Source organism: Chaetomium globosum, genomic scaffold (genome assembly GCF_000143365.1).
Source record: "Chaetomium globosum CBS 148.51 scaffold_1 genomic scaffold, whole genome shotgun sequence".
NCBI classification, from domain to species: Eukaryota; Fungi; Ascomycota; class Sordariomycetes; order Sordariales; family Chaetomiaceae; genus Chaetomium; species Chaetomium globosum.
Genome location: NT_165976.1, coordinates 4,004,290 through 4,026,483, shown reverse-complemented (window position 1 = coordinate 4,026,483; position 22,194 = coordinate 4,004,290). Strand labels below are relative to the sequence as shown.

Genomic DNA, 22,194 nt, shown 5'->3' with positions numbered 1-22,194 from the left:
AACTGAGAAACAGTTCATCCACATTTCATAACTGCCGATTTCTTGACTCGTGTAGTCGTTATTTGGGCTGCAACTGGCTGTGCCGCGCGTAAGGGGACGGGAGGACAGAGACTCGGGGAGGCATAACACCCTGCGGTTATAGAGTGTTTCCTTTTTTCCTTAGCTTCTTGAATGACGTCTTTCTAGCCCTTGTACCACAGTCCTTATTTGGCCTCGGACTTCTGGTGGTGAACCGGGATCTACTGGCCGTCGACCAGGACCGGCCTTGCACTTCGGCCCCCCATTTCCCCAGTTTCCCCGGCCCCGCTTGATCTCCGGCTTGCGGCCGCTCCCCAGACCGGGCCCGGCCCGCAACCCGAGACAACCTAGAAACAGCACAATGGTTGATCGAACACGACGACATACATTCTCAAACTATAGAGAAATTCACGATGTTACCCTTCAATGTTTTGCAGAACCATTTCGTTAACGCCATCCATCGCATCTGGTCTCATCGCCATGGCCGTTGGTATCGTCCCGCAGGTCACTGTGTCACATATCCATCGGAAATTCCTGTATTCGTAGTTTTGTGATTGTGTCTGATCTTCTTCCTCCCAGTTTGACTTTCATCAGTCATCGCCACCTACTGGCCTTTTCTCCCCAGCTCCCCCTTCCGCTTGATCACTTCTTTCTCTTCACAGCCAAAACACGTTCTAAACTTCTTCCTGAACACCAAACACAAATTATACCCACGTTCTTTTTTTTCTATTTCCATTTGCAGCATCGGCATACATCCGCCATGCAGCCAGCCGTGCGCGACACCCTTTCGTTACGTCCGCGGGGCTTCTACTCTTACGCCTTCCTCGCGACTCGCATTGCCCGTAAGTACATTCACAAATTTCCGGTGTTCTTTTAAAGCCTCATGGCACATGACACATCTCAGTGATTCCAGAGCATGGTTCCCGTAACTTCTTCCGTGTCTAACACCTTTTCGTCGCAGAGATCATATGTCTTGCCGTCATTACCGGCATCATAGGCCGTAAGTACAACTACAATCCTTCTTCCCCATTACCGTCCTTGGTTTGCCGCGGGCTTGTGTTGGAAACCTGGAAGAAATCTACAGGGTTGACATTAACGGTAATGCAGACTTCATCCACGTTGTCACCCGTGGTCGGCAACCCGCCCCCCTGAACCTGATCGTTGTCATTCTCTTCGTGAGTCCTTCCCCTCTTGTCCTTCAGGTGAAGTTATTGACGGGCGACGGCAGACAGCGGCAGCCTTGACATGGACCCTCTTCTCCTGGACCGGGTATAGTAGGCGGTACCTTGCTTACGCGGCGACCTGGGGCGTCGACCTCGTTTTTCTCATTCCTTTTGTGGCCCTCGCCATCATTCTCGGTCTGCCGATGGCGGATTCGAACTGCGCGGCCGTGGCGGCAAACGGAAAATTCGAAATTACCGCGCCGCCCGGGAGTTCTGTCGGGAGGGTGGCCTTCCCAGCGGATGGGCGAGCTTCTTGCCTCAAGTTATTTGTCGTCTGGGTCTTGCTGATCGCGGTTTCCGTTTTCTTTGCGCTGAGTGCATTGTCGGTGGGTTTTCTGCATCTCGGTGATAAGCAGTTGGAGAAGGCGATATTCGCTCTCAAGGAGGATCCGAGAGGAGGTGGAAGTTACTATGATCAGGGAATGAACGACTCCCGCGGGAGAGGATTTGCGCCGACACCAAGAGCGTACCCAGGCCCGGGAGAGGGCGGAGTTTACGGGTACAGCAACTCGCAACTCCGACCCAGTATTAGCGAGGATCGCCTCAATCTCAACCGGCCGGTTACAGTAGCCCCTCCGAGGGCGGGAAACAGGGCATTTGCGGGGGGTCCGATTTACGAAGAGCCACTAGGCCAGCCGGCAGCAGCCAGAATGCCTCGGATGCATCCGGATGAGGCATACGACTATTCTGGCAGTGGCCGTATGGGCTAGGGACTCGGGGTGCCCGGCCGAAAAGAGGGGGACAGGCCTCAAATGGCGGCGTCCGTAAATGGGCAGGGGACGCAAAATATGCAATCAGGTGGCGGCTGGAGAAAGCTCATGCCTTCGAACGAGTCCAGGAACGACACTTCTCCAGAAAGGCCAGCCGGCTTGGGGAATGTGACGATGTCCTCGTCGAGGCCAGCCGGTCTAGGAAATATGACCATGTCCTCAGCAAGGGGCCAGCCACAAGGGCCAAACATGCGTCCCAACATCGACAAAATCGCTTCAGCCAACGACGATGGCTTCATTCCTGATGCCTCGTTAGCTCCACAGCTCGCCTCTCTTGGCAAGGCACCCATAAGGAACAAGGCGGCTCCGATGAAGGGAGCTGCAGATAGGAACAATGGCCGACAGGAGGAGTTCGGTCAAGACGACCGGCAAGATTTCGGAGATGTGACTCCAACGGGTTTGAGTCCCCACGAATCATTGATCCCGAGACCATTAGCCGTGAGGGGAAACGGGACGTCGGCTAGGCAAAGGGTGCGTGAGAAGTCGGCGGAGAGCGGTTGGTGGGGAGCGCTTGACAGCGTCATCTCCAGACCGCAAGCGGAATACGACCCTTCTAATGTGTTGTAAAAGTAGAGAGAATAGTGGCTTGTTGGATATCGTTTGTGAAGAGATTGTCTACGGATAGATAGACATACGTGTTAGCGCTGTTCCCCCAACCAACATGGGAGTAACAAAAAAAAAAAAAAAAAAAAAAAAAAACAGTTTTAGCTTGATACCTTCCACTCCATTCTCCCGCATGAGGACTTGTTGCCTTGTTGCGCGAATAGGCATATAAACTCGACCACTTTAGCTCATAGCAACAAAGCCGGTTGTTGCAAGCTCCTGAGGGAAGCCGAGAGGTCCCAGTGGTCCGGGTTCTCGTCAATGTCGGCGCGGCGCTCCCAGACCCTTTCCATAATGGCAAGGCCTTCCCGGATGGTCCCAAGCACCTTCAACGGCCCCATACTCGCTACCAAGTCTCGAAAGGTTTGCTCTTGACATGGGCCCGCCAAACAGCCGGTGATGGTGAAGGGCCACACGAGCGTCCGAAGGCAGTCTGGGCTTGGAAGGCTCAGAAACATTTCAATAGTTTCTGCGACGGAGCCTCGGATCTCCGCGCTGGATGGTTGCCATCCTGAGAGAACAACGCTGAGGTATGTGATGGCTGCTTGGGCCCAGATTCGGGAGTTCATGGCGACATCGTGCATCATGTGGGGGGAAAAGCTGCCAGCAAAATATTGTAGCAGATGTTGGGGCCCATCGACCGACGGGCCGTCGTGGTTGATAGCAACTCCAAGCGTCTCAAGTGACGCTCGAAGCCGCTGTTCTATTGCTGAGGCGCGGGTGACGAGTTGGGCGACGGACAGGGACCCCGAGCGCTTCATCTCCTTCTTCCATGAGTCGAGAGCGGCTATCTCCCCAATGGAGATAATGATCCAATTTTCCACCCCGACAAAGTCCCGAAGGTTGATATGGGGCAAGGTTTGCTCCTTCTCAAGTTTTGGCATGTGCTTCAAAGCTTCGTCGTCAAGAGGCATCATTAAACTGTAATGCCATTGTTGGAGCTTTGGGGGCTGTTGCAACGCGGTGCTCGCGAGGGTATCGAGGAAGAGAAGTTGAGCAGTGAAAAAGCGTAGTATGGCTTGGTCCGACCCCCATGGGTGGTTCTTGGGGGTCCAGGTAAAAGGCCTCGAGCCCAGTTGGAGAAGCACCATCATGAAGCAGGCATGACCCTCCTCTGTCATTGCGTGGTGTTTCATGATCTCATTGAAGAGTTCTGTTGCAGCACCCAGATGCATTTCCCAGTTCCCCGGCTTCGCAGTGGCAATGTCGCATGTCATGAGTTGAATGATGCTTGCCATCACACGATTGGCCTCGGCAAGATTGCCCTTCACTCCGCGGGTAACGATGTCTTGCATTTCGCGCTGCAACCACCTGAGGGCTAACCCTTGCTGTTCTTGGAGCGCTTCCAAGTTGTGAGAGTGGCATTCTGAAGGTGCATATTGCATCTGGCCGATCACGATGCCATAGAAGTAGCCCGCGAGGCTGAGGGCAGAGTGGAACAGGGTGTTGTTCTTATTCAGAAGAACGAGAAGCCAGCCCCGCCCAATATCGGAAAATGAAGGCCGATAGTAGGGGAACAAGAAGGGGAAGACATAATCCAGATACATCATGGTTGAGTGGGCTTCTGCTTCTCGTGACAATCTCGCGCGATGTTGCTTGCAGGCTGGGGTGAAATCGTCCGCATGCTCATCTGGAGATGGAGCCGAGGTTGGGGAATCCGTTAATGCGCTATCCGACCCAGAATTTGGCGTGGATTTCTCGGCCACGGAGCGCGAGGTCGAGGAAGTGGCGGCACTGGAGGATAGCGGGGCGGCATTGATGAGGTCCTTAGCGACCGCCCTGTTGCTGTCGTCTGTAAGGGAGGCATCGAGGGACTCGAGTCTGACATCGAGACCTTGTAGATAGCGGCGCTCTCGCCGATGGGCGGCCCTTCGTTTGACCTCCTTCTTGAGCCAGTCGGCTTTCCGCTTCTGCTTTTCGGCGCCATCCATCCATTCCGGCTTGTCGTCGCTGTAGAGGCAATCGATCTCGAGGGCGAGACATCCCTTGCAAATTGGTCGTTCGTCATCACATTTCTTGCGCCGAAGCCGGCACGTCCAGCAGCCGCCAGATGCCCTCGATGTTGCCGCCATGATGACGTTTCCAGTTGTGAAAATGCTTTGCTCCCTCAGAAGATGAACAGCAAATGAACCAAGCGGTCGAATTTAGCTTTGGGGTGCCCAGGGGTGCGCTGAATGAGAGCTGGGATGACCCCAGTGGCGCTCGATTTGTCAGCGGGATAAACCGCCCCAAATCAGGCCAGCTGCAAGCTAAACTCCCATGTTGTTCGGTGGGTGGAGGGGAAAAATAACCACAAGGGCGGGCGATAAAAGAGATGCAAAATAACCGCGGCAGAGAATGGCAAATTATGATCTGGAGGGCATTGGCCGGGCTCTACAGACATGCCGTCAAATCAGCAGCAAAGTGAACTGGTCGCCTGCTCAGTAAAAGACATCGAAGCTTTACAATTGTACAGTGAAGCATTGCACGCAAATATGCGCCTCTTCAGGCTTTCGCCTGAGTAGCCCGGTAAGCCCATAACTCTTGTGGCTGGCCAGCAGCATCGCACGAGGCAAACTTCCACCATGCAGAGCGCCAGGCCCCGACAAGGTTGATCAAACCCCACCGGATGGGTGCGGGCATCGGTGGCCAGTTCGCCCACATGCCGTTTTCGACGGTGCGGTCGAGGTTGAGCAGGAAGAAAGGCACCACGTCAGTGACGCCTGCCTTGGTAACAGTGCTCTTCCCCCAGGCCTTGAAAGTGGCTGATGCCGCATCATTCTCCGGTGTCCCATGTTTCGGTGCGTTCGGATGGTCGGCGAAGTTGGAAATGGTCGCGATTTCGCTGTGGAAGTGTTGCTCGAAGGGTTGTTGGAAAGACTGCATGATGCGCAGGAGCTCATCGCCCGAGAAATCGGAAGGGGTTTTGAGGCCAGCGAGGTACTTCTCAAAGTCGGCGAGGCCAGGGAGGAATGACTCTGCCATTTGTTTGGATTGTTAGTGGGCTGCAAGCAGTTTTGGGCGGTTCTTTGCAGAAGCTAACCATGCTCCTTGTGCGTCTCCTCGAATACCGTCTTGTCCTGGAGGAGCTCCTCGATCTTGGTGAACAATGTCGCCTCCTCATCATCGTGATGGGATTTCACGAACTTGAACCAGGTTAGACAGTAACCGACAAAATCGGCTTTATCCTTGTCGGCGACAAGCGGGGCTTGGTGGTAGATGGAATTGTAACCGCGGAAAATGGAATTGTCTACACTGTCATGTCAGTTTACGGGCCCGGATGGTTTGGGCGTGGTCCGCCAGCAAGATGGATTGAGTGCACTTACGCAGCAAAGCCATATGTGTGGCTCCAGATGTGAAGATATCGGTCTATGGGAAGTCAACATTAGCCCGCGAGCGAGCAGGAAACGTCTGCGTGTTGCGCTTCACCTTTCCAATCAGTGATTTGGGGGTAGCGATCAGGGTCAGCGGCCTATCAGCCCACGGTTTCGATGGGGCAACTGAAGTCATCATGAACGGTGCGCGGGTGAGCAAAAATCCCAAAATAATCAACGGGATGGAGAGAATAGTTCTCGTCTGGAAGCTTCCCATTGCGGCTCAAAAAATGGACGGCAGGAGACTGCGCAAGTTCGCAATCACCTATCGTATGATGCAAGAGCACACTGTCCGTGGCATCCAGCTCTTATCCGAGCTCAGGCTTGGAGAGATGCAAGTGGGGCCGGTCGCGCCTGCCGCTGATCAAACACCAAGATATGATTGGTCTGTGAGCCTGCCAAATCCACTTAGGCCAGGCACGGAAGTGGTCCCGGTGGTGGGTGCATCACCGGGACAGCCCGACATTCTTCTCTCCACACCACAACCGACGGGAGACTCCTTGAAGGGGAAAGTTTCCTAGGTACCCAACCTCGCCAACCCCCTGATTAGGTCCATCCAACATCATGCTCCCATGACGATGTTATTTACTCGGTGCTTACCGATACAATTGTATGTCATTGGTAAGAAACCCGTTCCATGAAAGCAACAAACAGTCCTCCGACGAAGCTCTTGGCTTGGCATGATATTGGCAATGGGGACGCCATCCGGAACGGGAAGGCCGGCAATCCCCGGCGCCCTGCCGACCACACGCGGGGTTAAACGGTTGCCGGGTGACTCTGTCGGCATACGGGCTTCGGAAGGCATTTCTACCAAACTCGTTCGAACCATCGGCTGGAACTCCCGTCCCGTCAAACAACCAGGAAGTTTCCCAAACACGCAGCAATGATCACTCGTCCCAATATCCGGATCCGCGAGGCCACACCGGCTGATGTTGATACCATAGTCGATGTTTACTTTGCGGCGTTTGACGACAATGTCATGAACCAGCTCATGTACCCCCGCGGGGTTTCCGCCGATGCAAGAAAGAAGTTTGGCGCCAAGTTTCTTTCACAGCCCACTTCTAAAGATGCCGGGCAGAACACCACGGCAAAGGGGCAGAACTTCGTCTACGTTGCCACTGACACCTCAGGGGAAATAGTCGCCTTTGCAAAGTGGCTACTTCAGCGTGAACCCCGCCCGGAGGAGGAATGGAAAAAAGAGGACTTCACTGCCACAACCGAGGGATGGGGTGAGGGCTGCGATCTTGGCGTCGTGGATCGCTTCATTGGGTTGATGAACAGGGCCCAAAGCGAGCATGCAAAAGGCGAAGCAGCCCTGTGTAAGTGCCTTGCACCTGCAGTTAGTGCGACAACTTTTTGTTGACGTGGGCTCCAGATCTCAGCATTCTTGGTTGCAATCCCACCAGGCAACGTTCAGGGGCTGGATCTGCCCTGTTAGAGTGGGGCGTCAACCTTGCCGACAGCCTTGGGCTCCCTTGCCGGCTCGAGGCGTCCCCGGTTGGCTACGGTCTTTACAGGAAGTTCGGCTTCGAGGATGTTGGAGTGGTAGACGTTAATATCAGCGAGAACTGGGGCGTAACAAACACGAACGGGGACAACTGGGGGGCAAACAACGCGATCCTTTTGGCCGGTCCACTGGCTGACGGGGCTCAGCGCACCGTGATCATGAGGCGGCCTTGCAAGCAGGCCAGGGTCTAGGCCGCTAGTAGACCGCAATAGACCGTTTACACAGGCCGCATGAGCCACCCATGAAGACTTAAATCTGGCTGTCTCCTACAATGACTCAGCTGTTTCCCATTTCTGCCCGACCGTTACACCAGAGGGCGGTTACCTGCAGCCAGATTAACCGCGATCTCATTGGCAACCGAGCCGCCGGCCCCTTGCAACCCATCACAATGCGGAGTTACCTGGCTGCCTCCCAAATCCCAAAGGCAGCAACACGACTGTATCACCAAACGCCGGAGGAGGGCCGATTCTCCTCTTCTACTCTCGTCGCAACTAGTCCGAGCGCGTCCTCCGAAACTGGTTGCGAGTGCTCTTGCAAGATGGACCCCGTCAGCGCCGCGGCTAACATTATTCAAATAATAAACGCCGCGAATAAGGTGATCAGCCTCTGCAAACGGTTCCTTGAGGTGGTGCGGGATGCCCCTGGTGATCTCCGCCTCATCCTCATCGAAGTCTCGACTCTAAGAGCCATCCTAGACGACTTACATTTCCTCGTGTCGTGTAATCACGCCCCATCAACGCTAGACACCCTCGCCCGCCACCATGGGGCCGCTTGACGGGTGCCGAAAAGTCATTGCGGAACTGGAAGATATCCTGCCGCCAGAGACTATGCTCGCCACTGAGTCTAAAAGGAAGGCCATCTTGACGGCCCTGTCCTGGCTCACGAAAGAATCCCGCGCTAGGACGCTCCTTGACGAGCTAGCGCATTACAAGAGCACCATCTCGTTGGCGCTTACTACCGATTCCTCGTAAGTAACGTCTTGGAGGAAGCATGTGAACGAACAGCACTAAGACGGGATGTGCCCCTCACTCCAGGCTAGATATCAAAGACACCAAAGCCAACACCGAGAGGATCTACGCTGCGCTCACTGGTAAGCTGGAGAGGCAGAGGAACCCACTTGTGCCCCTTTGCTGACGTGGTTTGTAAAGATGTACAACAACAACATGTTTATAACTGGCTGCACGCAACCGACCCGTCCGCTCTACACGAGAAGTCCTGCGGCACATACGAACCAGGCACGGGCGAATGGCTGTTCCGGTCGCCCGAGTGGGAGTCGTGGCTTGAGGAGAAGACGCGTTGCCTTTGGGTTCATGGAATCCCTGGCGCAGGCAAAACCATCTTTGCGTCTCACCTCATTGAGACCCTCAAATGGCACCATAAGCTCAGCTCACCAACCTATGCCTTGGCCTACTACTACTGCTATTTTGGCCATGGCCAAGATGAGACAGTGCCGTTCCTGAGATGGACCCTTCTCGAACTTTGTCGGAGACTTGGTCGAGTCCCGACGGCCGTGTATGACTTGTACCGTCACGGCGGTAACCCCACGGCCCACAGTTTGCTCCAAACATTGGAAAAGGTTGTTGAGGCGTTCGACAAAGTCTTCATAGTTGTTGACGCTGTGGACGAGAGCCTGCACCGCGAAAACCTACTTCGAGTCTTACAGAATCTGGCCACCGATACACGTTTCAATAACATCCGCATTCTAGTCACAAGCCGGGAGTACATCGACATCGAGGAAGTCATGCTGGACGTTGCAACACCGATCTCCATGCGGAACTACCTGCTTGACGAGGACATTGCTCTCTACGTGAGAGCCAAGCTTGATGGTCATTCCAGGCTCAGGCGTTGGCCACCACATTTCCGGGACCAGGTTTTCGAAGCACTCACGACGAAAGCGAATGGGATGTGGGTAACCCCTGCTTGCCCACTCATGCCTGGCTTATAACCGAACAAACCGTACTAATCATCCCATTGCCTACCTAGGTTCCGCTGGGTTGTGTGCCAAATTGATGCAATACAACGCCTTAAGCCAGAAACTCGCATCATCAACACGGCGTTGGCCAACTTGCCAAAGGACTTGGACGAAACATACGAGCGTGTTTTCCTGCAGATCCCCGAGGACGCTCGGGTATTTGTCAAGCATGTGCTTCAATGGATGTGCACGCATTTAACGATTCATAAATCAATCGCCGAGGTGCAGCCTATCACGACAGTCAGCCTTTGTCCGGTATACGTCCCCAACGGAGAAGATATCCCATGCGATGTGCTCTTCGCGGCCGTTCAGAGGAGCCTTGCTGAAGACGATTCATGCGATCCCATGTTCCTTGATGGCTACGTATTGGACGAGGAACTTCTTCGCGAGTACTGTGGTTGCTTGGTGACGCTGAACACCGACACAATACGGGACAGATCAGCAACCGGGGATAACACCATCGTCTCATTCGCGCACTACACCGTCCTGGAATTCTTGGAATCGCCTCGAATGCGCCGTGGCCCCGCCGCCTCCTTCGCCCTGGACCGGGAACAAGTTCTTATCGACCACAGCAAAATCTTGCTTCTTGGAGCCGCTAGCACGTCTGACCGGTGGAGCGAGGACTGGCCTGAGATACGGGGACCTGACTACTATTTTGATTTTGAACGATATTGCGCTCATTCGGCGGTGTTGTTCTTGCATTGGCACGCTAGGATGGCCAACTCTTGGAAAGATTTTAGCTGGGTAACTCCCGCCGCGCAGCTATTGGAAGCGTCAGCACCGCCATCCCTGGGAAGCTATTTCTGGTTCACCCAAGACATTCTCGCCGCGTTGGAAAACCCAATAACACCATCGATCAGCGCGTTTCGCCAAATCCACAAACTCAGATCCCTCTCGCCCCCAACCGAATCTCATCTCGAGACCCTCGCCCGTATGTTTCAAATTGACGGGACAGGTTATCTGGCTCGTTCCCTGCTCGCCAGCCTTGGAAGGACAGGTAGCGATCTTGCTTGCCAGCTCGACGTTGAGTTTCAACCCGGTGCGTTTTACACGGAACTCAACAAGCCTTCATATTCTTGGACTGCCCAAGAGGAGCAGGAAATCAACTCTCTTAGTAACCAAGTCCTTCGTTTTCGGGGTTCTGTCATTGAGTTTTATGCGCAGTTACCGAATCTCGGTTGGACACACCAGGGCCTTTATGAAATCCTTGATTTCGCTGCGGGCCACTTCGATCCCTCAACGATTCTGCTGTATGTTACTGCGAAGCACCAGCACGTCGAAAACACGTCGGGGTTTACGTGTTGGGGCTGCTTGTCCATAACAAAGTTGCTACGGCTTGGTGCCAGAGCGACGGCCCCTGGATACGCTATTGGGGCACTACAGTTTGCAGTCGCAAAGGTCGATATTCCAGCAGTGAGGCTGTTTCTTGACGCTGGCCTTGACCCAAACGACACGGGGGATGCATGTGGCGAGATTGGAAGCGCCGAACGAGGCCCCCTCTTCAAGTACCTCCGATTATTTCGCGGCAGAAGTCCTTTAAACATTGCTAAACAGCAAGGGACCAAGCAATTACCGACCATAAATATGCGTATTCAGGAGATTTGGTACGAGACCCGCCACCCGAACAAGGAGACGGCTGGAGCAGTTGCGGCGCTTCTGATTCAGTATGGGGCGAAAGATTTTACTTCTTCCCCCGATAATGACTTCTCGTTTGCTGCGGGGATGGGTGCGTTGAGCATTACAGAGGATGAAGGCACGAATATGATGCCTCAGGGCGGACTGGGGGCTATTTCAATCTCGTCGTGATGAGAGCAGCATCCTGTTTTTCACACACAAAACTTGGAAAGTAGGAAGATATTACAGGATACAAATTCAAGAAGTCACCGCGCAATGCTACTTGATATTAATGCGCATGTACTACTGGCCTGGTGCTGCTTCGGGATTATCTTCCGGGGTACCTGGTGTCTTGATGGGTTTGGGATACGACCAACATCGTACCGAACCTGAAACAACCGATTCTATGCCCAAGCAGGCGGCCCGTTCTGGATGCGGCGAGTTAATATGGGTTCGTTTGAAGACGGGCGCCGGTTTACGCTGAGGAATTGCCCCATTCGGAAACAGCTTGGCACTACAAACCCCTGAATCCCATGAATGGCTTCTCCGCATTCCCCGCCGGTGTATTAGGGGGTAATAGTTTCGGGTGCACGGCTAATCGGCCCAGCCCGCTAAGTCGGATATAGTTTGCGGCTCTTCCGCCTCCGAGAATGACACCTTTCTTGAAGACCCCGGCTCGTGATGCTTCATCAATAGTCCACATCTCAGTTGAGGTTTGGGGTACTCCTATTAACTAACTATTCTTTTTCTGGCATTCTTTTTCCGAATTTCTGTAAACACCAAACACGGAATTAACATAGGTGTTCAACATGGCAGTCGTTATTGCTCCTAGCATGGGTTCGACCAAAGACAGCACGGGGGCTTTGCCCAAGCGGAGGCTCACAAAGGAGGAGTTGACCAAAACACACAGTGTACACCTCAAGAAGCAGGACAACTCGCCACACGCGCCGAGGCCAGTGAAGCAACCAGTCATGTCGGACGCGTACCCGGCATCATCTAAGTCTATCAGAGAGCTTGAGATTGTAAATCGACCACTTCTATGTTGCTGACCGAGAATTGTACTGACTCCAAAATCAGATCCCATTAAGTGAGCTACGTGCGGGGGCACATCATCGGGGTAAAGGGCTCATCGTCAAGGCCATCAGCGCCCCGTTTGTGGGTGCTGGTGCGGTGAGCATTGTGGAGGACGAGGCCGGGAACGCCGACAAGTTGGCCATCTACAACCAAGCCGACTCATCAATCCTATCTGGCGTACCAGAGGGGTGTGTGGTTGCGATCAAGGAACCGTACTACAAAAACAACGGCGTCCAGGACGACTTCATGATCTGCGTGGACCACCCCTCGGACGTCATCCTCCTGCGGTTCACCGACCTAATCATCCCGGAATCCCTGAGACTGGGCCCTCTCCTCAAGACAGCCGAGGACTGGAGGAACGCTGCCGACCGTGCCTTTATCGAGAAGGACTTCCCCACCTCCGTGTTCTGGTGAGCACCCCCTAAACCAACACCACCAATCCTCCCTAACTAACACCCCTCCCAGCTACACGGAAGCCCTCGAAGTCTCCTCGGACCCCGCCTTCCAAGCCCCCATTCACACCAAACGCTCCGGCGTGAACCTCATCCTCGGGCGCTACGACGCCGCCAAAGCCGACGCGCTCGCCTCGCGCACGGGCGGCCCCCACGACTGGAAAGCCTACTACAACGCCGGGCGCGCCGCCTACGGGCTCTGCGACTACACCACCAGCCACGAGCTCCTCACCAAGGCCCTCGACCTCAACCCGACGCACGCCGGCATCCAAAAAGAACACGCCCGCTGCACGGCGCGCCTCCACGAGGAAGCCACGGGCGCCTACGACTTCGCCGCCATGCAGGCCTCCCTGTCGCCGCAATCCGTGCACCTCGACCGCGGCTCTTTCCTCGCCAACACGCGCGTGGGCGATTCGGCGCGGCACGGGCGGGGGTTGTTCGCCACGCGGGCGCTGCGCGCGGGCGACCTGGTCTTTGCCGAGAAGGCCACGCTCATGCCGAACCAGTACGAGCCGGCGCGGGCGTCGGCGGCGCTGTACGCGCTGATGGTGCGGCAGCTGTGTGATAACCCGTCGTTGGCGGGGCCGGTGTTGCGGTTGTTTGATGGGGGGTATGAGAGGGGCGGTGGGGTGGGGGAGATGGTGGATGGGGTGCCGGTGGTGGATGTGTTTCTGGTGGAGGCGATCCGCACGCGGAACTGCTTCAGTGCGCCGCGGTCGACGTGGGAGGATACCCGCCCGAGCGCGCCCGAGGGCAGGCAGTGCAAGGGCCTGTGGGTGCATGCGAGCTATATGAACCATGACTGCGTGGCTAATACCATGCGGTCGTTTGTGGGCGATATGCTGGTCAGCAGGGCGACGAGGGATATTGAGGAGGGGGAGGAGCTGTTCCAGCAGTATGTCCCTGTCAAGCCGCTACCGGATGTGCGGAACAGGCAGTTCAAGGAGGGGTGGGGGTTTGAGTGTGGGTGCACGCTGTGCACGGCGGAAGCGCGTAGTCCGGAGGCTATGCAAGCCAGGAGGAAGGAGTTATTGATCGCGGTGGAGAAGCTGTGCAGCAAGAAGATGCCGGGCCGGGAGCTGATCCCAGATGCGAAGATCCGGAGCGTGGACAAGTTGACGAAACAACTGGAGGAGGCGCACGAGAAGGAGGTGTATGAGGGTGTGCCGCGGCTGACGCTGGTGTACCCGAGCAATTGGCTGGTGGCGGCCCACCGGGGGAGGAAGAACCATGGTAAAGTGGTCAAGTATGCCATGAAGGTGTTGCGGAACTTTGGATTCAAGGTGCCGGACGAGAGCGAAGTCTGGGATCCGAGGGACATCTTTACCAAGTCCGGTAACGGAACTCTCATGACGGTCCATATCGTGGCTACTCTCAGAACGCTGGCGGAGGCATACGGGGCGTTGGGACACAGGGAGATGGTGGAACGGTGTATTGAGGCGGCCAAGTTCGGGTACCAGTTAGTTACGGGCTCAGAGAACGATCTGGCAACGTTGGATAAGTGAACGAGGAAAGTGAACGAGGAATTGGGGTTAGTCAGGGGGACGCACAGTGGCGTTTGTCTTAGTAATATTGGCATGATTTAAGGTAACTAGCAACAAGGACACATGAAGGGGTACCGGGTACGTGAATTCAGAGATTCTTTGCACAAATTCAAGAGGAAACCGAGGGTATCCTATCCTAAGCTTTAAACGTAATCCTGACGGTATTATACGTTACCTAGCCAGGTCCAGCCCGGCACAACAAAAGGTGTACGAGCTAGTGAGCAACTAGTGTACAGAACTAACACGAAGCCCCGTCTCTCATCAACGGTAGCCGGAGGGAGCGGCATTGACAACATTGACAATTCTGCCATCGCTGGTCCGAGTTGTGGTCACGCGGTTAAGACCTCCCCTCCCGCCTCCGCCACCACCACGGCCACCACCACCACCACCACGGCCACCACCACCACCACCTCCGCCACGACCGCCGCCGCCGCCGCCACGGCCACCACCACCACCACCTCCGCCACGGCCGCCGCCACCACCACCACCACCACGGGTACTAGTGGTTTGTCTCCGGGTCGGCGCCGACATGGTGGACGAGCCCGAATTATCATGGAGCCTGTACTCGTAGGCATTGATGGCGCGCTCCGACAGCTCGTTGCCGCCGTAGCGCTCGACGCACTGGTTGAGGTAGTTGACGAAGCGGGTACCGTGGCAAGTGCGCGGCAGGTTCTTGATGCAGCCGGCCAGCTCCGAGATGAGCTCCTTGGCCGTGGGGTGGTCCTTGCGAGACGCGGCACCCCTGAAGTCGTAGCGGCGCGCGCTGACGTGCAACGTGACGGCTAGGAGCACGCGGTGGATGGCTGACTGCGCCGAGGCCACACCACCTTGCCGGCGGAGCTCGACCGTGCCGATACGCGTGTACGGGAGGAAGTTTTGCGAGAGATAACGCTCCTTGCGGTACTTGTGGTTGGGGTCGCTCAAGTGCCCGCCGGCGATCTTGATGCAGAAGCACTTCTTCTGGCCCTGTCTGTGGTTTTCGAACCGGTCCATCTCATTATCGATAGCATTGAAGAGAGGTTTCCAGCTGTCGTCTTTAACATGCCTGTACATCGAGGTCCCGAAGGCCTTGTGGTTGGGCTTGGCGTAGTGATTCTCCCGACGGTCGTGCGGCAGGATCTGCTTGAGGGCCTTCTCCCAGAAGAAGGCGGCCTTTGCAATCCTGACGAGCTGATCCGGCCTGTACTTGGTGCTGGACGTGGGCCCGGGCGAGACGTGGACGTGGCACGAGGTGACGGGGTGCGTCCACAGCTCAAACTGCTCACCGATAGCGTCAAATACCTCGCGGATCTCACTTTGCCATCTCCTGGCCACCGACATGGGCGGAGAGATGATCTCGACACCCCCTGCTAACCGTTAACCCGTGGCGGCGGGGACAAGGGGAGGAAGACTTACACCAAAGATCCGGTTCCGGGGCTTCCCTCATCTTCCACTCTGACAGACTAGCGTCGCCTACGCACTTCCAACCATTACTTCCCAAGGACTCCTTGATGAGAGCCGAGAGAGCCGTCTTTACGCAGATGCGCTGCTTTCCCGTCTTGTAATTGTCTGTACTGCGGTTGGAGAGATTAAAGTCCCACTCTCGCCAATGAAGGGGTAGGGATCCTCGGTATCGCTCGACATCCCTTTGGACGTCCCGTTTAACCTTGACGAAGATCTCGATTTCAACACCGAAGATGGGTTTGGGGGGAGGGTTGGGCATGTTGGCGAGTGGTCAACTTGTTAAAGAGGGAGAGTACTGAGAAAGGAGAGCAAGGGGTACCTGAAGGGCGAACAATTTGAAAGTGCCTCCAACGACCAGTGTCGAGGCAGAAAGAAACTAGGGGGTAATGCAATGGTATAAAAACTATAAATGGGGTGAGTGTACTTTACTGAATGTCGTATGTCGCTGACTCTGAATGAACTCTGGATGCATAGAAGGGAAGGAAGTCTTACTTTATACTGCCCTTCTCTTTTACACTGCACCCATATCTTGTCTAATGTCTGGGCTAACCCGGGCTCACAATCGGAACTTTAGCTATGCTAGCCTTCTACTAAAGGCCAAAAAGCTGAGACCGGGTTGCTAGCAGCGGCTATGGTCATATCCCTAAACACGTTCCTTACAATTTGCCGATAGCGACCAACCGAGCTTACATGATGTCGCAGGTTCTATACACTATAGGCAAGCGTGATACTTACTCCTCTTGGCATCCTATGATCTACCTAAGGTGCCACCAGGGTGCAAATAGATTAAAGATGTGATGATTACACTTTGCTCTAGCGGGTCAAGCGGACCATGGCCAGTGGGGGCAGACCAAACCCCAAGCGGTCTCCATCGAGCTTACTTGGCCCCAGACAATTGGTGGTGGTCGTTGCAAAATAAACCTCAAAACTACCCGTGTTACATGGCTAAATCCCACGGGCCGCGGGGAGGCTCTCAGCCTACGGCACGGGGGGGTTGCGTGATCGAAAGTTATATACCATCATAGGTAACCGTCTAGTGATGACTATGAATTAATAGTCATGTAAGTGGTGCTCTTCCGGCCAATAAAGATGACCTCTTAAGCTAGGGCCAGTTGGTCCAATGTTTCGAAACAATTGCTTTGAACGGCAACGCGGCACGGTGACTTGAAGCTGGTACATTGTGAATCCTTCCAGAACTTAAGTCATTTGCGGCCCAGCATCACGGCGCGATAGATAAGCCAAATCACCATCGAGGGTTTGCCAACCAGATAATGGGTGATACCACTATAATAATACCATAATGTTAATAGTACCTACTTGACGGTGGTTCTGCACGGAGTAGCTTAGCCTGCTTTGCAAATCAGAGCGGGCATCTTGTCTATTCCTTGAGAATATAAAGCCAAGAAGCAAGAGGCCACTAGGATTGCTGACATGCTGACGACTGCGCAGCGCTGTTCCAAAACCAGAAGCCGCCGTCTTACATCCAGTCTCTAACGGAAGCGGGAAATGTGACGGGACATGACGACATGTCAGCACCCTGATACCTGCAGGAGCAGCCATGGGGCTAGCCGCCTAACTATGGCCGCTTTTTAGGGTCCATCTTTCATGTTACAGGTATGTCTTACGCAGTTACTGTCTAATTACACTCTATGCACTTCCACTACACCGAGACTATGAATCTCAGCATGGTTGTTATAAGTCTTGCAAAGCCCCCCTTCCCTCGGAATCCGATTTATGCCATTGCAATTTACAAGTCTCAACCACAGACCACATACTCGCAGTTTCGTCCACTTTGCCCTCGACTCTCGGCGTATTGCTTCCCGAGATTCACCCCGTCGTTGGCCCACAGGTCACCAGTCCGCCAGTTGACCACTTTTTCTAAAACTTCTAATCCCGCCTTCCCATCCTACTTTCGCTTCGTGCCCTACCGCCTGCACCTATCCCGTTATCTATTTTCCCAAACCGCCATGTCTGCTCCCAACGATCAGCGCCGCAGGCAACAGGCATCAACGCCCGTCGATCCGCGTAGACGCGTCGCCGAGGCTCCACGCTCGAACCCGACTCCGAGATCCCAGCCCACTACTTCCGGTAACGGTTCGACTTCGTCGAGCCGCCCGGCGCCCTCTGCACCTCCTGCCGCCCGACCGCCCCCGGCCTCATACGATGATGATGGTCCCGCTCCCCCGGAAGAACCTATTGACGACTACGACCGCGCCGAGGATACGCGCGACGACGAGATCGCACAGCACTGGGAACAGTGGTACCAGCGCATTGAAGAGGAGTATACCTACCCCGTTATCATCGACCAAGAGGTCGGCCCCGACATTTTCCGCCTCCTCGGCAGCGAGCCGCCGCTGTTCAACGTGCAGCGCAAGGCCAGACTCGGCCAGGGATTCGGCGGCGAGATGGGCTCCGTGAAGGTCGCCCTCCTTGACGGCGACAGCCTGGACGACGTCAAGGATGCCTTCCGCGGCAAGAAAGCGACCGTGATCATCAATGGCACCGAGCGGTCGGCCTTTGCCCCAACCAGGATGCGCAGCTCCGCTGCCGCTGAGTTGGAGAACGCCCCCCCCCCCGTCCAACCGCCCCCACCGCTCAATTGCCCATCCGCACCTCAGCTCCGTCCAACTCGGGGAACCAATCCGCCCCTCGGAGGGAGGAGCGTAAGGAGGAGCGGAGGGAGACACCGCGGGGAGGAGGCCAGGGCAACGCAGGGCGGGGGGGTGGGCGCGGGGGTGGCAACCAGGGGAACTGAGAACGGGGGTGAACACTGAGCAGTGAACCCTGGGACATGACGTGACGGATTCCGCTGGCCGGGCTAAAGCCTAGACTGTATGATAGCAAAGTACCGGGTACAGCAACTCTTATTGTGTACTTGGGTACTGTCCGAAAACTGTCTTCAGCTGGGTACCTAGGTATCTTTGTTCGTCTGATTTGAAACGTGAGGTTGACCCCACGAGTCATCACGAATAGTTTGTATTGAGGTTGTACGTCCTTTGACTGTATCTTTTATGCGTTGTAATGTTACCATGCTTCGTTGGCGTTTGGACCCTCCAACGTGACATTTGGGGGTCAAAAGGGGCACTCATTCCTGCACCTATATCCAACCGCTACCAAAGACCCCAAAGCCAAAGTATATTCGAGAAATCCCATAATCAAGTCCGTGACGCCATGAATCATCAAGAACCGCTCGAGCCACCACCCCCTTACTCTCGCCTCAGCAGCCCCAGGCCGCCGCCCATAGACGCACCCCCCGTGTTTGCATCAGGCCAACCAAACCAGCTTTGGGCTTGGGACTTTTCAAATTTACCTGACCAGGGCAGCTCCTCTGCCTCGAACCTGTTGGGTGGTAATGATACGCTCCCGCTCAATAATCCCGACGCTTTTGCCCATCAAGACATATTTGGAGAGCACAACGTCGTCGAACATGTCGAGGTCGTTGATTATCTCAATAACCCATTTACGCACCAGCCAGAGCATGGCAAGGAGATTGTCGTGGTTAGCCGTTTGAGCCCCATGTGGCTACATTGCCACCACAAGGTCTTCCCAGCTTTCTGGAAGTGCATGACATGCCCACCCAACGACTGCTTCAGTAGATGGGATATCCACGGAATGGAGGACCAAGCTCGCAACTACCGCCCGTCCTGCTATCGAGTTTATTGCGTAGCCCCGGCCACCCGCCAGAGTGTTCTGGTCAACACGCAAGAGGAGAGCATCATGACCCTCGGTGGCCAGAATCTGATGGCCAGCCGAGCCGAACAGCCATTGATGTGGTGCTGCCACTGCACGGGTTTCAGAAGTCGCGGTGGAGGCCACAACCTGGACTGTGCTCACTGCGCCAACTTCGAGGGGAGCTCATGCCGGGACTGTGTTGGATGCAACAAGTTTCTCGAGCCGATCAAATTCGGCAACGGCGATATGGTCCAGTTTGGCGTCGCGCACCTCCACGCCAGGGAACTGGCAATTGTGGCAGGAACAGAACCTGCTGACGGCCGGCGTGCTATGGTGATGCTGAAGACCGCTTACGGCCTGGATGACCCCGTCAGGGCCTGGTGGGTGTTTGCCTGCTCATCTCTAATCCTTGGCCACTCGCTTTATAATCTCGCACTTTCGAAACTCGCTTGTTCGTTAGGTCATCCTACTGTGGCACCAACGCCGCCGGAACTAACGGGTCACCCCGATACTATAGAATCCATCCGTCCGTCAATTGGAGCCCGTCGCTCCGAACATACCCAAGCTCCTCTTGCCCGCGGCACTGCTCCGACCGAGATAGTTTCGCCATCCGGACCGACTGGAAGCTCCCATTACAACAGCCATCGACCCGAGGATGACGACCTCATAAGTCTCCTGAATCGGCGCCATCCACATCCTGGTCCTCCAGGCCGAGTACCTCTCGACCCTTAGCAGCAGCGCTTGAGGCGCCTCGCATCCCCAATCGCGAAATGATTAGGTATGTTTTATAACACTGTGTAGCCCGGTGCGTACACCTCTTTCGGGGCTTTTACTTCTGCCTTGATATTCACAGGTGCCCACCCAAGAGCAATGGATGGTGGCGCTGGATGTATCAGTAATTGTGTTTCGACCGGCTGGCAGACTGAGGTAACAATTTCTGGGGTTAAGCATTGCCTCCGGCGGTGACTACCTAGGTAGTCTTTGGTGATATTTAACACAGGACATATTCTTGAGTTTAACGGAAACCCACCGAGCAATTCTCAAAACGCACAAGATGTTCTTGGGCAGTTCGGATCATCCCCTGTTATAGCCAGGGGCGGTTCCCACGCACATATTGACCATGATATAATACGAGGTACTCTTAACCCACAAAACGAGCTTCGGGTGTCCTTCAAATACCATGTTTGGCCTGGCAAAAGTGGAATTATTCCGATTGATGCATTTAACGCTGCCGCACCCAAACTTTGAACATTTAGGCAAATGTTACCTCTGCCATTAGCCACGTTCCTTTGAAGAGATTGTTGAGCCTGAGACTCACAGCCAACCTGTTAATGCTGAGTAATAAACAGGGGAAACTCATGAGAACACAACTTGTGAACAGATCAACCCCCGGCAGTTGGCCTGGCTGGCCCGGCCCCCGGGGCAAAAGTACGCTCGTTTAGCGAACTTGGCCGGCCCAAAAGAACCGTGTCGCCTGGTCAGGTCAACATTTTGTGCTGGTCCAGTCAGTTAGTTCTACCTCCTTTTAATCCAATTGGAAATTCTCCAACCCATGCGATTATCCCACGCACGTCAGGTATGCCTTGTGAATCTATTTCTCCATTTATGATAAGAGGCAGTAAAAGAAACCCGGCCATCATGCGGATACTATCTCTAATTACCGGGCCATTCATTGTTGGTTTCGCGTTTGCTTTCCAAGAGCAGAATGGCGGTATGAGGAGTTGCTTATGGAGCCCATTTACTCTGGAAGATCAGCTCACATGTGCCGCGTCGTTCTCGACGCGGCGGCCATCACCAGTCTTGAATGTGAAGACTCCTGAACACTTGGTCAAATTCGACGAACGGCACGAAACATCTCAAACTTACACGGTTCCGCCACCCTGGAAGGGACCAGAGCACTGCCACGTAGAGTTCTGCATATTCTCCAACCCCGAGTCCGGCGAGGGCATGTCTCTCGTGACCACGTCTCGGAGCGCCTTTGCCGTGGCCATCGCCGAAACGCCCCTGAGCACCGGCCTCGAGGCGGGCTCCTTCTACGAGGCCGAAATCCCCGGCAAGGGCAGCGGGCTAATCGCGAACCGGACGATCCGGAAAGGCGAGATCATCATGGAGCGGCCGCCGGCGCTGTTGATCCAGGCCGAGCCGCACGTCGACCTCGAGCCGGAGGTGCGTGACGAAGTGTACCAGGCCGCCGTCGACCGGCTTCCCGAGCCGGCTCGCGCCCGGTTCCTGCGCCAGGTGGGCAGCACCATCTACGACAAGGTCGAGCGCAACTCGTTCCGCATCTTTGTCGACGGCGACCGCAAGCACTCGGCCCACCTGGGCGTCTTTCCAGAAGTGAGCAAGTTCAACCACGACTGCCGGCCAAAGTGAGCCACCCCCCTCCCCCAAACCACACCGCCTCACCTTCCTTTCTACCACCTCTGCTCCCAACCAACCCCCCATCCTAAACCCCCTCCCAGCGTGCACTACCGCCTCAACGGGCTCAAACACACTACCATCGCCGTGCGCGACATCCCCGCGGGCGACGAACTGACCATCTCCTACATCTACGGGCGCGCCTCCCACGCCACGCGGCAATCCCAGCTCCGCGAATGGGGCTTCACCTGCACGTGCCCGCAATGCACGCTCAACGCCACGGAAACCGGCGCGTCCGACAACCGCCTCCGGCAGATCGAGGCCCTCGAGACGGAGATCGAGCGCATCATGGGGGCGCGCGGCGCGGCCGGGCTGCGGCCCGAGATGGGGGGGAAGCTGGTCGAGCTGTACCGCGCGGAGCGGCTGGATGCGTACCTGGCGCCGGCGTATACAAGGGCGGCGCTGATTTATGCCATGTTTGCGGAGGCGGAGAGGGCGAGGGAGTTTGCGGCGGAGGCGGTGGGCGCGTTGGAGAGGGAGACGGGGCCGTGGGCGAAGGATGTCCAGTCTATTGAGATGGTTGGCTAGGGA

The 22,194-nt window shown here is 55.5% G+C and overlaps 8 protein-coding genes across 8 annotated transcripts; 5 read left to right on the top strand and 3 right to left on the bottom strand.

The window, feature by feature from the left end:
• Window positions 1-498: 498 nt before the first annotated feature.
• Window positions 499-2,578, top strand: CHGG_01300 (uncharacterized protein; the record flags this gene model as incomplete). Its single annotated transcript, XM_001220520.1, has 6 exons — window positions 499-522; window positions 761-860; window positions 980-1,018; window positions 1,126-1,193; window positions 1,247-1,940; window positions 2,040-2,578. The coding sequence occupies 6 exons, from the start codon at window positions 499-501 to the stop codon at window positions 2,576-2,578; spliced, it is 1,464 nt and encodes a 487-aa protein (XP_001220521.1).
• Window positions 2,579-2,802: 224 nt separating this feature from the next.
• On the bottom strand, window positions 2,803-4,686 carry CHGG_01299 (uncharacterized protein; the record flags this gene model as incomplete). The annotated part of the gene is made up of 1 exon (XM_001220519.1): window positions 2,803-4,686. The coding sequence occupies one exon, from the start codon at window positions 4,684-4,686 to the stop codon at window positions 2,803-2,805; it is 1,884 nt and encodes a 627-aa protein (XP_001220520.1).
• Window positions 4,687-5,098: 412 nt separating this feature from the next.
• Window positions 5,099-5,932, bottom strand: CHGG_01298 (uncharacterized protein; the record flags this gene model as incomplete). Its single annotated transcript, XM_001220518.1, has 3 exons — window positions 5,099-5,571; window positions 5,637-5,843; window positions 5,920-5,932. The coding sequence occupies 3 exons, from the start codon at window positions 5,930-5,932 to the stop codon at window positions 5,099-5,101; spliced, it is 693 nt and encodes a 230-aa protein (XP_001220519.1).
• Window positions 5,933-6,850: 918 nt separating this feature from the next.
• On the top strand, window positions 6,851-11,252 carry CHGG_01297 (uncharacterized protein; the record flags this gene model as incomplete). The annotated part of the gene is made up of 7 exons (XM_001220517.1): window positions 6,851-7,286; window positions 7,343-7,659; window positions 7,755-8,069; window positions 8,218-8,441; window positions 8,509-8,564; window positions 8,623-9,379; window positions 9,458-11,252. 7 exons carry the CDS (start codon window positions 6,851-6,853, stop codon window positions 11,250-11,252), a joined length of 3,900 nt encoding a protein of 1,299 aa, XP_001220518.1.
• Window positions 11,253-11,869: 617 nt separating this feature from the next.
• Window positions 11,870-14,091, top strand: CHGG_01296 (uncharacterized protein; the record flags this gene model as incomplete). The annotated part of the gene is made up of 3 exons (XM_001220516.1): window positions 11,870-12,082; window positions 12,138-12,544; window positions 12,600-14,091. 3 exons carry the CDS (start codon window positions 11,870-11,872, stop codon window positions 14,089-14,091), a joined length of 2,112 nt encoding a protein of 703 aa, XP_001220517.1.
• Window positions 14,092-14,391: 300 nt separating this feature from the next.
• CHGG_01295 (uncharacterized protein) lies at window positions 14,392-15,832 on the bottom strand (the record flags this gene model as incomplete). The annotated part of the gene is made up of 2 exons (XM_001220515.1): window positions 14,392-15,479; window positions 15,604-15,832. The coding sequence occupies 2 exons, from the start codon at window positions 15,830-15,832 to the stop codon at window positions 14,392-14,394; spliced, it is 1,317 nt and encodes a 438-aa protein (XP_001220516.1).
• A 1,708-nt stretch (window positions 15,833-17,540) lies between these two features.
• CHGG_01294 (uncharacterized protein) lies at window positions 17,541-19,977 on the top strand (the record flags this gene model as incomplete). The annotated part of the gene is made up of 2 exons (XM_001220514.1): window positions 17,541-18,336; window positions 18,653-19,977. 2 exons carry the CDS (start codon window positions 17,541-17,543, stop codon window positions 19,975-19,977), a joined length of 2,121 nt encoding a protein of 706 aa, XP_001220515.1.
• A 973-nt stretch (window positions 19,978-20,950) lies between these two features.
• CHGG_01293 (uncharacterized protein) lies at window positions 20,951-22,191 on the top strand (the record flags this gene model as incomplete). The annotated part of the gene is made up of 3 exons (XM_001220513.1): window positions 20,951-20,956; window positions 21,058-21,614; window positions 21,708-22,191. 3 exons carry the CDS (start codon window positions 20,951-20,953, stop codon window positions 22,189-22,191), a joined length of 1,047 nt encoding a protein of 348 aa, XP_001220514.1.
• Between the last annotated feature and the right edge of the window lie 3 nt (window positions 22,192-22,194).